Source organism: Lutra lutra, chromosome 3 (genome assembly GCF_902655055.1).
Source record: "Lutra lutra chromosome 3, mLutLut1.2, whole genome shotgun sequence".
Lineage (NCBI taxonomy): Eukaryota > Metazoa > Chordata > Mammalia > Carnivora > Mustelidae > Lutra > Lutra lutra.
The window spans coordinates 112,506,805-112,523,756 of NC_062280.1; the positions used below are offsets into that span (position 1 = coordinate 112,506,805).

Consider the following 16,952-nt stretch of genomic DNA (forward strand, 5'->3'; position numbering starts at 1 on the left):
AGCGGCGGGTCGCGGGGTGGTCGGGAAAACTTCGCGACTGCGTTTTCTCCGTCCTGTTCTTCTGCGGCAGGCCTTTTCCCCTTTCCATTCCTTCCTGTAGTTAGTCAGTGAAATATTTATTGAGCATGTTTATGAGCGTCCAGGCACTGTTTTTAGCCGCCGGGATAGGACAGTGAACAAAGTAAGGCCCTGGCGTCTGGAACGTAAATTCTGAAAGAGACGTGGGCGCAAAGAGTTAATGGCGTTAAGAGCTCCGAGAAGAAATAAAACAGGGCTCAGAGTGACCTCAGAACGCCTGCCTCTCTCTGGGGTAACTTCGTGATGGACATTGGGGAGGATATGTGTTGTAATGAGCACTTTGAATTATATAAGACCGATGAAACATTATATGTTAATTGAATTTAAATGTTTAAAAATAAAAAAATTAGAGTTACAGGGAAAAAAAAGAATGCCTCTCTCAGCTGGTGTTATTGGAGCAAGAGTTCTGAAAAAGTGAGGCAGTGTCCTATGTAAATCCCAAAGGAGAACAGTGTGAGCCTAGGACTCGACCACACAGATTGGTCTCCAACAGGAAGCTGAGAGGGGAGCCATGTGGCTGCAAGAAGTGGGGGAGAAGACCCAGTACCTACTACTATACATGTAGATTAGTGGTTCTCAAAGTGGGGTCCCCTGCCTGCATCAACATCAGATGGAAACGTTCAAACTGATTAGAGAGGCACAAATGCAAGTATCAGGCCCCACCGCAGACCTACTGAATCAAAACTCTAAGGGGGCACCTGGGTGGCTCAGTGGTTAAGCCTCTGCCTTCAGCTCAGGTCATGATCTCAGGGTCCTGGGATCGAGTCCCACATCGGGCTCTCTGCTCTGCAGGGAGCCTGCTTCCTCCTCTCTCTCTCTCTGCTTGCCTGTCTGCCCACTTGTGATCTCTCTCTGTCAGATAAATAAAATCTTAAAAAAAAAAAAAAAAAAAAAAAACTCTAGGGACACAACAGTCTTGTCCTCCGCAAGATGCTGATGGTCAGGTTTGAGAACCACTGATGTAGAGCCTTGTAAGCTATTGCAAAAACTTTGAATTTTATTATGAAATAGAAAACTGCTGGAGATATTTGAGCAGAGAAATAACAATCTGATTCAATATTAAAAAGTCACTCTACACTAGCTGCTGTGTTAAAGATAGCCTTTACAAGGTCAAGGGCAGCCATTGCAGCACTCCAGTTGAGAAATGCTGGCTTTATCAGCGTGGTGGGGTAAAGGTGATGAACAGTGGTTCCAGTCTGAATGTATTTTGAAGGTAGAGTGGGAGTTGCTGACTGAGCGGTTATGGAAAGACAGAGAGGAATAACTCCCAAGATTTTTGGCTTCTGCAACTGTAAAAATGATGTACCTTAAAGAAGGTACAGGTTTCAAGGGTGGGTTCTATACACACTGAATGTGAGTGGCTATCTTAGTCCACTTGAGTGCCATAATAACATGCCACAGACTGTGTGACTTAACCAACAGAAATTTATCTTCCTACAGCTCTGGAGGTTGGAAGTTGAAGATCAAGTCCTGTTCTCTTCCCGGCTTACAGATTATCACCTTCTTGCTTTCTTGCTGTGTCCTCATTGTGGGGTTGAGAGAAGGGCAAGAACTGTGTCTCTTCCTCTTCACCTAAGGACACCAGCCCTTCCAGATTAGGGTCCCACCCTTATGACTCCGTTTAAATTTTATCACTTCCTTACAGGTTCTGTCTCCAAATACAGTTCACAATTTCAGTTAGGGCTTCAAACATACAGGGTTTGGGGAAAACATAGCAGTGTGCTAATAGACAATTAAATAAAATGTCAAGAAGGCAGTTGGATGTAAGCCTGAATTACAGGGACCTAGAAATGTAAGTTTGGGAATTGCAACCTATGTATGGTACTGATGCTATAGAACTGTTGGAGGGTACTTAGGGAATGAATGTACGTAAAGATAAGTTTGGGATACGTTTTACAGTGAGGAGGCTCGAAGGTGGAGAATTGGGGCAACACCAGTCAAGGAGCAGTCAGAGAGTTAGGGAAATAAGGAGACTTAGAAGTACTACTTTCATATGATGGCATTTCAAGGTAGAGGAAGTGATCCCCTGTGTTAAACACTGCTGATCAGCTGAGCAGCTGAAACTCAGCCACAGAATTTGCAACGCAGAGATCAGTTCTCAGCTAAATGGTTTTCAGTAAATTGAAGGTTTTTTGGTCCCTGTTCTAAATGAATTTCACGCAAGAAGTGGAGGAACCATAGCTTTAAAACTTGATTTTCCACTTTTCTATCTTCCATCTGATTAAATACTACATGCTATGTAAAAGTCTTGGAAAACAGAAAAGCATTGTGAAGGCTATTTAAATCATACATATACCACCCTTAGGTATTTACACTTTGGTCTATTTTCTTCCAGGCTTTTTCTTCTGTAAGTAGCTGTTTTTACACCAAGAAGATGTTACTTGGACATATGATTTTATAATCCCCCTAACTTAAGCTTTTTTCACCCTTTGTTAGAATGAGTATTTAATGACTTTAATTTTTCATGGTATCACAGTATCATGATTTATTTAGCCAAACCCAAATTTGGGGGGCACTGGCATAGTTACAATTTGTCCTATTATAGAAGTAGTTCTGTGATGACTAACATTGTGTATAAATCTTTAAATGTATCTTGGATTATTTTCCCAAGTGAAGTTCTGAGAAATAGAAATACTGGGTTAAACATATGGCCTTTTTAAAAGTTCTTACTGCCAAACCTGCTTAATTTTAGTGAAGGAGGTGATGAAGAAAAATGACTAATATAATGTTTTCATAATTAAGAAAATATTTTGTGAACTAATATTTGATAAGAATACTCAATGGGGAGAGTATAATCTCTTCAATAAATGGTGTTAGAGAAACTGGATAATTACATGCAGAAGAATGAAATTGGACCCCTTACACTACTCAAAAATCAACTGTAAGTGGATTAAAGACTTAAATGTAAGATCTGAGACCATATACAACTCCTAAAAGAAAACATAGTGGAAAAACTCCTTGACATTGCTCTTGGCAACAATTTTCGGATGTGATACCAAAAGCACATGCAACAAAGGCAAAAATAAATAAATGGGACTACAATAAACTAAAAAGTTTCTGTATAGCAAAAGAAACAATCACAAAATGAAAAGGCAATCTATGAAATGGGAGGAAACATTTCAAACTATATATCTGATAAATGGTTAATATCCCAAAATAGATTTAAAAAATTTTATAGAATTAACTCAACTCTATAGCATAAAAATTAACAATCCAATTTTAAAAATGGGCAGAAGACCTGAATATTTTTCCAAAGAAGACATACAAATGGTCAACTAACACATAAAAAGATGCTCAAAATCACTAAGCATCAAGGAAATGCAAATTAAAACCCTGATGAGCTATCACCCCACACCTGTTAGAATGGGTATAAGATATGCCAGATTTTGGCATGGATGTGGAGAAAAGGGAACCTTGGTGCACTGTTGATGAGAACATGAATTGGAGACACTGTGGAAAACAGTACGAAGGTTCCTCAAAAAATTAAAAATAGAACTACCATATGATCCAGCTATCTCACTTCTGGGTATCATTCTAAGGAAATGAAAACAGGATCTCAAAGAAATATCTGCATTCCCATGTTTATTGCAGCATTATTCACTATAGCCAAGATATGAAAACAACCTAAGTGTTTGTCAATGTATGAATAGATAAAGAAGATGTGGTGCATATATATACACAATGAAATAGCCATGAGAAAGAGTACAATCCTGACATTTGCAACAAAATGGATGGACTGAGGACATTGTGCTAAGGGAAGTCAGATGAAGAAAGACAAATATTATATCACAAATGAAATCTAAAAAATACCTGGACTCATAGAAATAGGGTAGTGGTGGTTACCAGGGCCTGAGGGGGTTGGAGGAAATAGGGAGTTGCTGGCCAAGGAATAATATTTCCAGTTAGAAAATAAATAAGTTCTAGGGAGCTAATCTATAAGATACTGATTATAGGTGATAATACTGTATTATAGGCTTGAAAGTTGCTAAAAGAGTCGATCTTACTGTTTTCACCAAAATAAAGAAATGGAAGTCATATGATATAATGGATAATGCTATGGTGGTAATCATATTGCAATATATGTGTATCAGGTCAACAGATTGTGTATCTCAAGCTCACACAATGTTATATGTTAATTATATCTCAATAAAGCTGGCAGGGAGATATTGTGTTATAGGCAAAAACACCCACATTTATCATAAAAGTTTAAATATTACATATAAGCAAAAATAATAACCACTCATAACTCCACCACTTGAGTGACATATTATATCCTCCCGATATTTTTTCTATTTTTAAGCAAAAAGTGGGATTATACTATACATCTCATGTAACTTGCTTTCTTTTAGTAATACATGGTGAAGAGTTCCATTGTATGGACATATTAGTTTATTTGCTCAATAAAGCAAAGACGGGTTTCCCAAGGGAAAAGGAATTCTGCAACACAGAAGTTTTGCCTCTCTGGAGAACTCTAATACTGATTTTGGTAAAGGGAAGTGGGGTGCTGCCCATACCTAAATATGGGACCTAGAGGGTGTTATGCTAAATAAAATAAGTCAGACAGAAAAAGACAAACCCCTTATGATTTTACTTACATGCAGAATCTAAAAAATGAAACAAATGAACCAACAAAAACAGAAACAAACCCACAAATACAGAAAACTAGTGATTGGCAGAGCAGAGGGTGGAGGGAGGGCACACAGGTGAAGGGGATTAAGATGTACAAATTTCCAGCTACAAAATAAGTAAGTCCCAAGAATGCAAAGTCAATAGGGAATACAGTCAATAACATTGTAATAATTCTGTATGTTGACAGATGGTAACTACACTTATCATGGTAAACATTTCATAATGTATAGAATTGTTGAATCACTATGTTGCACACATGAAGCATATTATTTTCTGTCAGCTACATTTCAATTTTAAATATTTTTAAATAAAAATGTGGGAGTGGGGCCGACTGGGTGGCTCAGTGAGTTGAGCCTCTGCCATCAGCTCAGGTCATGATCTCAGGATCCTGGGATCGAGTCCTAAGTCGGGCTCTCTGCTCAGCAGGGAGCCTGCTTCCTCCTCTCTCTCTCTCTCTACCTGCCTCTCTGCCTACTTGTGATCTCTCTGTGTCAAATAAATAAAAATAAAATCTTTTAAAAAATGTGGGAGTGGCTTTAGAATTGAGTAATGGATAGAGGATGGGGGAATTTTGAGATGCAGGATAAGAAAAAGCCTAGATTGCCTGTTGATAGAAACACAAACATTCAATAGGATTCTGGTGGGGTTCAGAGGGAAATGAGGAAGATGAATTGGAAACTACTAGAAAAGGCAATCCTTGTTATAAAGTGGCAGAGAACTTGGCTGCATTGTGTTCTTTTGGGTAGAAGGTAGAACTTGAAAGCAATGAAGTTGGATATTTAGCAAAGGTTGAAGGTGTGACCTGATAATAGTAAAATGCGAGAGGAAAAAGAAGCAAAAAGGAACTAGAATTTGAAGATTTGGAAAAGTCTCAGCCTATCAGTATCACAAATAATGAGAAAGTATGTTCTGGAGAAAACAACAAAGGCTGTGGCTGGACAACCATTTGCTGAAGATATTAGGCTTGTGATCCATGGACCCAGTAAATTATCTCAGCAGAAATGCTGATGGTTTGCAAGGGGACAGAAATGGAATGAAAGGCAGGCTGTGACTTTTGTGATTCTGTAGGCAGGAAAAGAACTGATAAAACTATTTGGCTGTGGACATGTTGTCCTTCAAGAAGAGGGAAGAATGATTTGAGGGCAGCTCTGAGACCCTCCAGAGGGGCCAAGCCCTGGACACAAGTGGCTAACTAAGTCTTTGGACCACTCCTTGGTTGTGAGAGGCAAGGTCACCATGCCAGCAGGCTCCTCAGAACACAGCACGGAGATCGTGAAGATTATTCTCAAGTCTTAAAATCTAGTGGAACTTGCCCTGCTATGTTTCATACTTGCTTGGGACCCATGCCCTCTTTTTCCTTCTGACCTCTCCCGTCTGGAATGGAAATGTTCATCCTCTGCCTATCTCACCATTGTGTTCTGGAAGCAGATCACTAGTCTGGTTTCAGAGGTTCCCAGAGGGAAAGGAATCTTGCTGCAGGCATGAAACTTACCCTGGGTCTTCCCTGTAACAGATACGGATGACTTAAATGAGTTGGTGAGGTGTAGATGAAATACTGGCTTTAAAGGTGATGCTAGAATGATGGAAGACTTTGGGGGATGTTGGGATTAGCTGGATGTATTTTCCATGTGGGAAGGATATAAATTTTCAGGGGCCACAGGGTGAGACTGTAATGGGTTTCCCCCAAAAAAGGTATTTTGAGGTCCTAATCTCCAGTACCTCAGAATGTGACCTTGATGGAAGTAGGGTCTTTACAAGTTAAAATAAGGGCATTAGGGTGGGCCCTAAATCCATTATGACTGGTGTCCTTATAAAAAAGGGAAACACACACAGAGGGACACCACCACATAGAGATACTAACTGATGCTGCCATAAGCCAAGGAATACTTGGGGCTACCAGAAGCTAGAAGAGGCAAGGTAGGATTCCCTTAAGGTTTCAAAAGGAGCCTAGTCCTACTAACACCCTGATGCCAGACTTCTAGCCTCCAGAGCAGAGACAGTAAATTTGTTATAAGCTGCCCACTTTGTAATACTTTGTTATAATAACATTTATTGTTGGGACATACAGAGCCTCAATTTGGGGCTTTTATAGATAAGCCTTAGCACATCTGCAATCATTTCCACAGGATTAATTCTTAGAGGATATACAAGATTCTGAGGTTTTTTACTTGTACCACTAAATGTCATCTATATGAAGGTATTAATTTAAATGATCTATAATACGATGGGAGCATCCATTGCTTATACTCTTATAATAGGCTTTGTTTCTGTTTTTAATCACTGTTCATTTCTGATCTGGATAACTTAAGTGTCCATTAAAAGATATGCCAGAGCATGTTGGGTAGGATTATTACAGACATACCCTAGGAAGATTCGGTTGCAATGTTTCCCAGGTCAGTCTGTGCTTGGTCTCCTAGAAAGTGATCAACTCAGGCAAAGGAGGGAACAGGAGAACACAGTGTGTCCAAGAACAGATTATAACAAATCAATCACAGTGGAAATAAATATCAGCTTTATTAACACTCAAAGTGCCATTCATTTATATTCATTCCAAAGTCCAGAAGGTTACTCAGAGTAAGCCTTTGCACCACAATCTTTCAAAAAAGATGAACTAACATGTAAGAAAAAGCAATTTTCATTGTGCTAATTATTGCAGGCCTTCATGCACGATAAATCTAAACAAAGATGTGAGCCAACAATATACAAATTTCCATATAAACAAAGTCATTGATCACTAACAAAATATAAACATGGTTTCTTTCACATTAGATTTTTTTTTAAAAAAAAAGCTATTTACCAGCAAGAAAAAATAAGTACAAAAAATTGTAAAACTCAGAAATTTTATACATTTTTACAAGCACAATTTTGAATGAACAACACAAAGTCAAAATGTGCATGAAATGTGGCACATACCACACTGTATCTGGCTTCTGGTAGGTTTTTCTAATCATACCGGCTCCTTGTAACATAATACACTTAGTGACATTCGACTTCAACAGTGGACTTTATTCCTAATACAAATAATTTTTACGTGGTACCGCATATTAAAAACAAGGTTTTCCTTTAGTACAATAACATTGTCAGATTGGAAATTTAATTTCCAATTCTTTCTCTGCCAGTTACTTAAAATACACAGTACAGTCTAAAGACACAACAATGTATGTTCAAATATTCCTAAACCAATTTATAGTCAATTACAGAGGATCACAATATGTCAATGTACTGTTTTATAATGCGGTCTGACTTTGCCCAGTAAGAGAAAAACTAAAAGTTGAAATCTTTAGGGTCAGATATAGGAAATATTCAAAAACATCAGGACAGGCCAACAGCAATGGAGATATAAAAAATCTTGACATCTCTTCAAGACAATTTAGTTTCTCACATTTTTTCATAGCTTTGAGAATTCAAAGGCCATTTTAATGGGCAGTGTGTTTTTGCTACTGCTTTAAAACCCATTTTTCCTCTTAATTTGCATTTCACAGAATTCTCAAAAGAGAATTCAATGCCCTTCCTTGCAAGAATATTTTAGTTGATATCTAAGTAAATTTGCATCCAATTCTGGAGATACAAATACATTTCAAATGGTTAAAAACAAAATTAAAAAAATATTTTTGATCAGCCAGCTGAAAATATATTCATATAGTAAATAATCTCTCAGAACGCTTTTATATATATTTAATTATTCTAACTAAACAGTACCCTTATAAAACAAGTTCATAAAAATGTAGAAATGAAATGAAAATAAGAAATTATTGGGCTATATACATGTGCCTACAGACAAAGACATCTCCACACACACATCCCCTGATACCCAGAGTTACAAGCATACTTTCAACTTAGTTATGGATTTTAGAATACATATAAAATCAGAAAGTGATGCTGAACTCCTGAGTTCTTCAACAAAGATAGAACCATAGATAAGTATACTTTGTAAAAGCAAGAAGGTCCACTTAAGTCAGTAATAGCAGTGCAGTTACTGATGGCTACATCTTGAAAGAAGTTAAAACATAAAGACACAGACAGTAGTTCAATGCACGCATTCATGATACTCATACACCCATCAACGATTATTGGTCAGAGTAGTAAATCAGTGTACAAATTAAACATTTCCAAAAATGTGCAAAAGTCAACTTTGATATGAAAAAAACACCTTTGTACATAATTATAAACTGCCCAGCATTCAACTGAGATTAAAAATGTTTACAGAGAGAAACTAATAGATTAAATATAGACAATTTAATGGCTACATTAAAAAATGTATATTAGGTCAAAGGGTAAATTTACAAATTGATAATCATAGTTTGCAATAATTAAAAGTTTATTTTCAAATTTATCCAAGTTTCCTTTTATTTACAATGATATTTGAATAAAAAGAACCATGTGAAATGTAAGAGATGTCAGACATTAAAAGTATTTTTGGTATTAACTCTTATAATATTTCAGAATGCAGGGTAGCAAATTTTAAAACCAATAGCAATAGAAAAAATGTAAACTTTTTACTTACTAATTAAGATTGTATTACAAACAATCGTTTGTTTTTAAAGAAGTATTCTTATCCATAGACACTGTACTTGCACTTGAACAGGGTGTACTGCAAGGGTTTGGCCTACTTTCCTTTGCCCATAAACCTTCCCAACTCAAATGTTTCCACTAGTCGTTCTTCTTATTCCAGGTGGAAAAAAGTCTTTGGAAAAATAAGAATATGTCAAATCCATTTTGGAGCCCAAGTAGCTAACAGAGTTTAAAATGTGACTTATCTCTCCCCTCCAAGTAATGCTTATGCTAAAATCACCACTAGTTACATGTTGGGTTTTTTTAATTATAAAAATATATAAATAAATGAACACAAAAGTGCTTTTCAGTATAGTCACAAACTTTACCGTTCTCAACTGGCATGAGGGGACTCAGAAATCCTTATCTGGGGACAAATTCTGCATGTATACTAGAGAGCAGGCTCTTCCTTATGTTCCAAAATGTCTATGGCACAGAGCAGACATCAGCCCAAAACGTACTTTTCTTCACAGCTTTCCTAAAATGCCTCTCAAGTCAAACACAAGTTCATAAATGTTAAGACACTAGGAAGAAACTATGCCACCAACCTGAGGCATCATATGTCAACGTATATGTATATGCATCTATGATCAAATGACAGTAAAATTGGCACATGTACAAGCTCAAATTTGTAATGTTTATGTAGTTCTGTAATAGCTGAAATAAGTTCTGTATGTCTAAATGCAAATACTGAGCACCTGTCTTTTTACTTGAAGGATAGGTTGAGATACAAATTCTACAAGTACCTGCTTTAACATGTTTTTACTGTTAGCTTACAAGTGGGCAGAAGTAATAGTGATAATCATTTTGGCTATGTGTGCAGGGAATATAAAAGCTTTGGTTTAAAGTGATTCTGATAATACAGATTGTAAATACAAACAAGGAGTCATCAGGCATAGGGAAGAAAAGTACTCACTGACTCCATGCCTTTGCTGTTATTAACAAAAATATATTACAATTAAAATGCATAATTATGAAAAATATGATGAATTACATGAGGCTGTATACAGGCAACAAATTAAAATTCATTCTCTTGTGCTCGCTTCGGCAGCACATATACTAAAATTCATTCTCTTTAACTATGACTCCTCCCTCAACTTTCTGAAACTGAACCAGGTCTGCTCTCACTATCACCGAGAAGATTCTCTAGACTCCCCTAAAAGCTCATCATCATCTACAGCTCTGAAAGGTGAGTATGGAGAGATGGCTGGCCCTGATACTTCTCATACGTATTATGGCATCCTGTCCAGACTGTGGCAGAAGTCAAAGCAAAGCTAAAGACAACTATGAAGTAGGAACAGTGGCTTCACAGCACGCCTTCCCTAGCCAACCAAAAAGAGGTATAAGACAATTTCCTTTTGAACACTTGGTAAGCTAAGGAAGCTTCTTTTCATAATGTCTGGAAGAATTTCTATTTCAAAGAGCTCATGAAGAACTACGCAAAATCAATTATTTTCTATTTCAGAATTATATATAAGCTCACTATTATACACACATACAAATTCAATTTTAATCTACTTTTACCAACCAAGAGCTTGGCAATTTACAATAAATACCTTTATTAAACAATCATTTGTACTAGCTACTTGTGGAAAATGTGCTGGCGTTCCTATCTGAAGACGATTACACTCATCCATCATCAGTAGGTCATACACATTTCAGTTGTTCTTCTAGTAACAGAGACTAATCTAATTGAACACTCATACTTTTCCTTCCTTCCCACCCCTGCCCCAACTCACTCTCTCTCCCTCTCTCACACCCACACGCATGCGCGCGCGCGCACACACACACACACACACACACTCTCTCACTTTCTCTTTTCACAGAAAAGTAAGCTAGAGATTTAGTCAAAATGTTAGTTAAAAGTAAGGATCAGAACTGCTATCCCTGGATTCCTTGCACATTGCCCTAAGTTTCATTGCCTTAACATTCGTAAACCATTTAAATGACCTCTTTAGGGCAAAATTAACCATTCTAGCTCTGCTATGAAAATCATAACTGAACCATGATATACAAAGAATTTGGACAGTGCCAATGTGATTGAAAGTCAAGTCACCAAACTAGGAAACAATTCTCTACGTCTCTTAGAATTAGAATACCTCTTTCTATTCTTATTGTAGGCATTCACGTCTAGTGGAGACTGCAGTGTGTCTATCACAGACTAATGCTAATGTTTCTCTTTGAACATATATATGTAAAATATGGAGAATATATATATGTAAAATAAAAAGAGGTAGAAAAGGGTAGGAGGAGGAAGCAGGCATTAAGAAAGGTTTATGGGCCAACACACAGTCCTAAGGCCAAATGAACATCTTGAAGCCTACTGATTTTGGAAAAAACTTCCTGTGGTGGGTAACTTGAATTATTATAGATATAAAATAAAATTAAGGCATACAGAGAAAAAGGCACTACCAAAAATGAACAATTAAATTGCTTTTCATTAACACTTAATCTTAAAATTCAAATAAATATGAGCATTACATTTGTAAAAAGGCCAAACTTAATATAACAATAAGGGCTCAAGAAACTGTCCTGACCCTAGCATATGTAACACTGTTGACAGAATACAACTTCTATCAAATGTTTTGGACATTTAATAATTTAGACTTTAAAAACTGTTTTCCCTTTAAAAGAAAAAACAGGAAAAAACCTATGTTTTGGGATATATGCCCCTCACCGCTAGAATTGAGTAGGGGATGGACTTTTTTATATAAGAGGGAGTCCTGAGACAGAGGCCACCTGACCTATGTGGTCCCTCCAATTTGGGGATACTTTTTCCCTGTTAATGGCATTTTAGTTTACAACAGCCAATGATTGCCCCAAATTGCTTTCCTCTCATTTCATAAAATCCAGTGATGTTTAAAAACATCACTGCTGAACTTTCAGAGTTAGGGTATACCATAAAATAAGTGTATTTGTTTGCCTAATTTCCTCCTAGACCGTGACCTACTTAAAAAAGAAAGTTAATCCAGTACCTGACATAATAAGCCACAATTATTGAATAAGCAAGTAAAAAAGATTCACTCTCTTTAAAAGAAATTGATAGATTTCTATACTCAACTGACACCAGGTATTCTGTATCAAGTTACTGGTCTCTAGACCTCAAAACCACTGGCACAGAGCTCTGCTGTGGTTCAAAGAGTCTGCATCTGACAAGTATCTTGGCTTTTGCACCCAAGCTTGGTCGTCCCTATAAACTAACCAGATTTTATTTTTCTTAGTGACTTCACATATCTTACAACACCATCTCAGAAGTACTACAGACCAGACCTGATATATATAAGAGCTCTAGTAGCAGAAAACTCTTGTAAAAAAAAAAAAAAAAATCCACCTTTTTATTGTACTTTCTATTGGGAATAAGATAAAGGCTCTCTCAACTGAAAGCCAATTCAACTTACTTGGAAATAAGTTTTAACTTTTCTTTTACATTTCAGACTGTGCATTAACACTTCAAGCTCTTATATAAATTATGTAAGGTTGACTGCCTTTGAGAATTTTCTAAGGCAATCATCTTTAACCATTTTCAAGTTAGAAACATGTTTTGTAAGAGAAAAACTGAAAAATTTTCAAGATAGTCATACTGAAAACTTCAAAGTCTGTATACTTTTAAGTACATTTTAAAGAATTACCAACCATCAAAATTTCCATTAGTCATTATGTTATTTTTTCAACCCTTTTATTCAATACAGTTTGTTTGCAATGTAAAAGATCTTATATTTGGTCCAAGCCTAACTCATGCCATTTTGAATCTCTCAAGGCCTAAGGAGAAAGATATTTCCTGAAAAGCACATATAAGACTGCTAGTGAATCTTCTCCAGCACCAAAAAGTCTGCCACTATCAAAGCAGAATGCATTTTAAAGGCACAAAGTCAGCAGTCTGGCCATTTTCCAGCCTCAGCAAAGAAACATTACAGTATAGAAGAATCAGTTGTGCATTTAAAAAACAAAATATATTTAGAGTAATATTTAAAAGTTCAAATTTCATTTGTTGATCCATACCATTATTAGAAAGAAAAAAACTGGAGTGTCATATTTAACTGCCCCTAATGGGTTTCCTTTCAAAATTTTTTCTAAAATTTACTTTTAGTCTTTTCATCCCATCTCAAGCTTTTTTGTTCCAGTAGTTTTTATATATATTAACTTTTATTGTCGTTTTTGGTACCTTTATAACTTGTTTGAAATAAATTCACATCACATTTTATATAATAATTCTGTAAACTATTAGTCTATTTTTAAGTCTTTACATAAAGAACAATACTTTTCCATATTTTTCTTATAAAACAAAGGTCTTCTGCAGCAGTGTTAAAGTAGTAGTTTCTTTTCAGGTGATTTTATCTTCCATAGCATTTAGAGAAGAAAAAAAGCAAACGATTTTGCCTTGGGTTTCACAGCCCCCCAAGATTTCTCTCTAAAGAGCATTTCTCTCATATTCTGCACTGCTAGTTACCCTGGCAAACCAAAAATGAGCTACAAGGAAATCAAAATCAAAACCACACAATATGAAGGAATGAAGGAAAAGCCCACTGGTCCAGATACCATGATCTTGCTCAAGCAGAAGAGATGCCTTCACTCATAAAAGCTAAAGAAATTATAATAGATCCACATCCTTGGGGACTACATTTATAGCACAAGATTTGGCAGCTGATTTTCAAGGGGGAAGAGGCCACTAATTCATATTCTTCCTTGCAAGCTGCTTCCTTTAATTATAAACGTATGGGAGAAGCCTTGACAACTGTATTTGTGCTTTGACTTTTTCTCAGACTAGCTAGAAGAATTTCAAATATTCCTAGAGAAAATGCCAGATAGGACCTTGATCCAGGAAACCAAGATCCACCCAACTTCAGAAACAAAGTATTTTAAAACAGCCCCTAGAAGAGCGTATCTTTTAGCAGAAAATAAAATACTAGAGCCCCTTATGAGTCCCACGAAAGGCTTCACATTTAGGGCCTCCAGAAAGACTACTATTTCCTAACCTTTAAAAATAAAGTACTTAGCACTTGCTTTAATATGCTGAAACAAACTGCAAGTAGCTAAATTACTGCTATTACTCATATTTTTCAGTAGCACAAGTCCATTAGAGATAGTGGGAGTTTCCCAGATGCTTCTTTCCACTGGATGTCCTTGCTCTTAGCGGATATGTTATACTAGTAATACCTGGCAGTTTTAAACATTCTTATAAAGTAGTTAATACTTTGTTTTGATATGCTTGTCTTTTCCCACAATTACAAACTGACTTTTGAGGAAAGAATATATACAGATGGCTGGGTTTAATAGGTTCCATGTTTAAATTCATTTTGTTTCTACAATGGAAGTTACTGATCTGGGTGTAATACACAGCTGGTAAAGGAAAGGACTGCTATTTGATGTTTGTTGAGATTGTTCACCCTTGATGTGAAGTAGTGGTATCGGCTCTTGTAAAACCCTTTTTCTGCATTGCATCACTTTCTCTCTGAAGTATACTTTTTGCAAGGAACCTACTCTGTAAATGGCTATTTTCAGTTTATAACTGGGGCTGGTCTTTACATCAGGTTCTCAACTTCAGCACTTTTTGACATTTTGGTCAGGATAATTCTTTGTTAGCAGATAGGGATGCTGTATTTGTATAGTGTAGTTTTTTTGGCAGCATCCCTGGCCTCAGACTACCCAGTGCCACTATGATCCTTCTAGTTGTGATTGTGACATGAAAAACTCTCCAGGCATTGCCGAATGCAAGGCAAAATTATTCCCACCCGACATTTGAGAACCACTGTTTTACATAGTAGCTTATTTTGTGAGGTGCTTTAGTATTCTGTGATCCCAAGAACAAGGATTTTTATCTCATGAGACTAGCTTTAACATGTGGATGCCCCAAGTTAAATTCTTAGTTCCCAAAGAATGTTATCTATGAGGAATCTGGAGCTAGAAATACATGGAAGATACATGATTTGGTTATTTCTCTTTTCCCTTAATCTTGGGCCTTTTTCCCTCCACTAAAGAGCATAGTTTAAAATACACTAATATTTAGTTCTTCTTTTCATTATTTCTATTAACTGTTAAATGTGGATTCTTCTGCCCACACACTGACTCACACCAATCTCTTTTTGCCTTTTAATTTGGATTTGCTCACTGACTTCTCATATCTGCTTTACTCTAAAATAGTACCTTTCTTTTTTTTTTTTTTTTTTTTTTTTTAAGCTGAAAGCTATCCCTCAAGGTATACAGATTCCAGTAACATGGATCTATTATAGTGTATTTGCTTATTATACTGGTTAAGATTAACAAATAAACATACCTCTTAGAGATTCATATTTTCTATCAAGACTCCTACTGAGCAAAAAGCCTGGTAGACAGAGGTTAGGATCTAAAGAATACAGATATAAGAAGGAACCTATATTCTTTAAGTTGAGTACCTACCCTAAACTCAAGTTTAGGGCTCAACCCCATAAATGAGGATCTATTTTAAATACTAATCACTAAAAACTACAAATCATACATCATTTTCTTCTCCTTGTTTTCCACGTCTCCCCATCACCACCAATCTGTCAGTGACATGGGGAAAGACTCTATAATCCTTAGGTATTCTAAATGATTTGTTTGTACTAAAAAGAGCAACTATGTACTAAAGTGCTTTATCTCTCTGAACCACATCAGTACATTATAAAAAAATTTTAAAAAAAAAGGAGTTTCAAGTTCTTGTAAGGGAAAAAAAAGATTAAATATAAAAAATTTAGGTTACTATTATTATTAAACAATTTAAACCAAGAATCAAGAGAAATACTTTCCCTCTTGTCTTTTTTCTCCCCATCTCTCTTTTTTATAAAAAAGAAAAGTGCAGTCAGAGAGAAGGTGAATGAATTGATGGGAGCTGGGTAGAGGCACAGGAGAGGTTACTGGCTGCTAGTGATAATGCACGAACATGTGCCTTAACAGTTCATCAGCTGAAGGTCTCAGTTTGGCTTCTATAAAGATCCGCTTGAGGAAATCTCGAGTATAGTCTGAGACATGAGGTGGCAGCTTTGGGTTTGTTGGCTGAGTGGCAATTTTAAAGATGGCAGCCATAGCTTCAAATTCTGCCCAAGGAGGCTTTTCAGTTAGCATTTCCACCACAGTACAGCCCACACTCCTAGGGGGGGAAAAATTACACAAATAGTATCATCATGAAGGAAAGTCACTTAACTACAACATGAGAAACACAACTAACATCCATTTACATTTAAATACAACTTCAAGTTTAAAGTTTCATTAAAAGGTTGTAATTATATAAAACTATAAACATAAAATCAATGGGAGACTAACTCAAATGGTTAGGCAAAGAACATTATTCATTTTATAATTTTTGCCTTATATAATTTTCTAAATTGACATTAAACATAATTTTTTGTGTTTATCTTACAAAGAACACAAACACTAGAAATTCTTTTAGCCATTAGGTGCCTAAAATGAATATCTATTAAACACAGTTCTGAGTGGGAAGTAGGAAACAGCCATTTTATGTTTTAACTTAAAGTTATTAATTAAAGATTAACTGAATTACATGATACTAACAGAAAAGATTAGTAACTCTTAAAGTTCCTCAGGGATATAAAACAAAGATGGTTTTCTAATGCTGAAATCTGCTTTAGAGGAAACCCTTCCCGAAGAAAGGAAGACAGACTCAAGAACTCCATTTACTTAGCTAATTATTAAGCCATAAAGAGAAAAAATTAAAACAAAAG

General features: G+C 36.1%; 1 protein-coding gene across 1 annotated transcript in view; it reads right to left on the reverse strand.

The window, feature by feature from the left end:
• Nucleotides 1-10,446: 10,446 nt before the first annotated feature.
• The window catches only part of MAP3K2 (mitogen-activated protein kinase kinase kinase 2), an 82,490-nt gene continuing 75,984 nt past the window's right edge, over nucleotides 10,447-16,952 (reverse strand). The window contains exon 17 of the mRNA XM_047722710.1: nucleotides 10,447-16,360. Coding sequence (XP_047578666.1) covers nucleotides 16,135-16,360 — 226 coding nt within the window. The 3' untranslated portion in view covers nucleotides 10,447-16,134. The remainder of the gene's footprint in view (nucleotides 16,361-16,952) is intronic.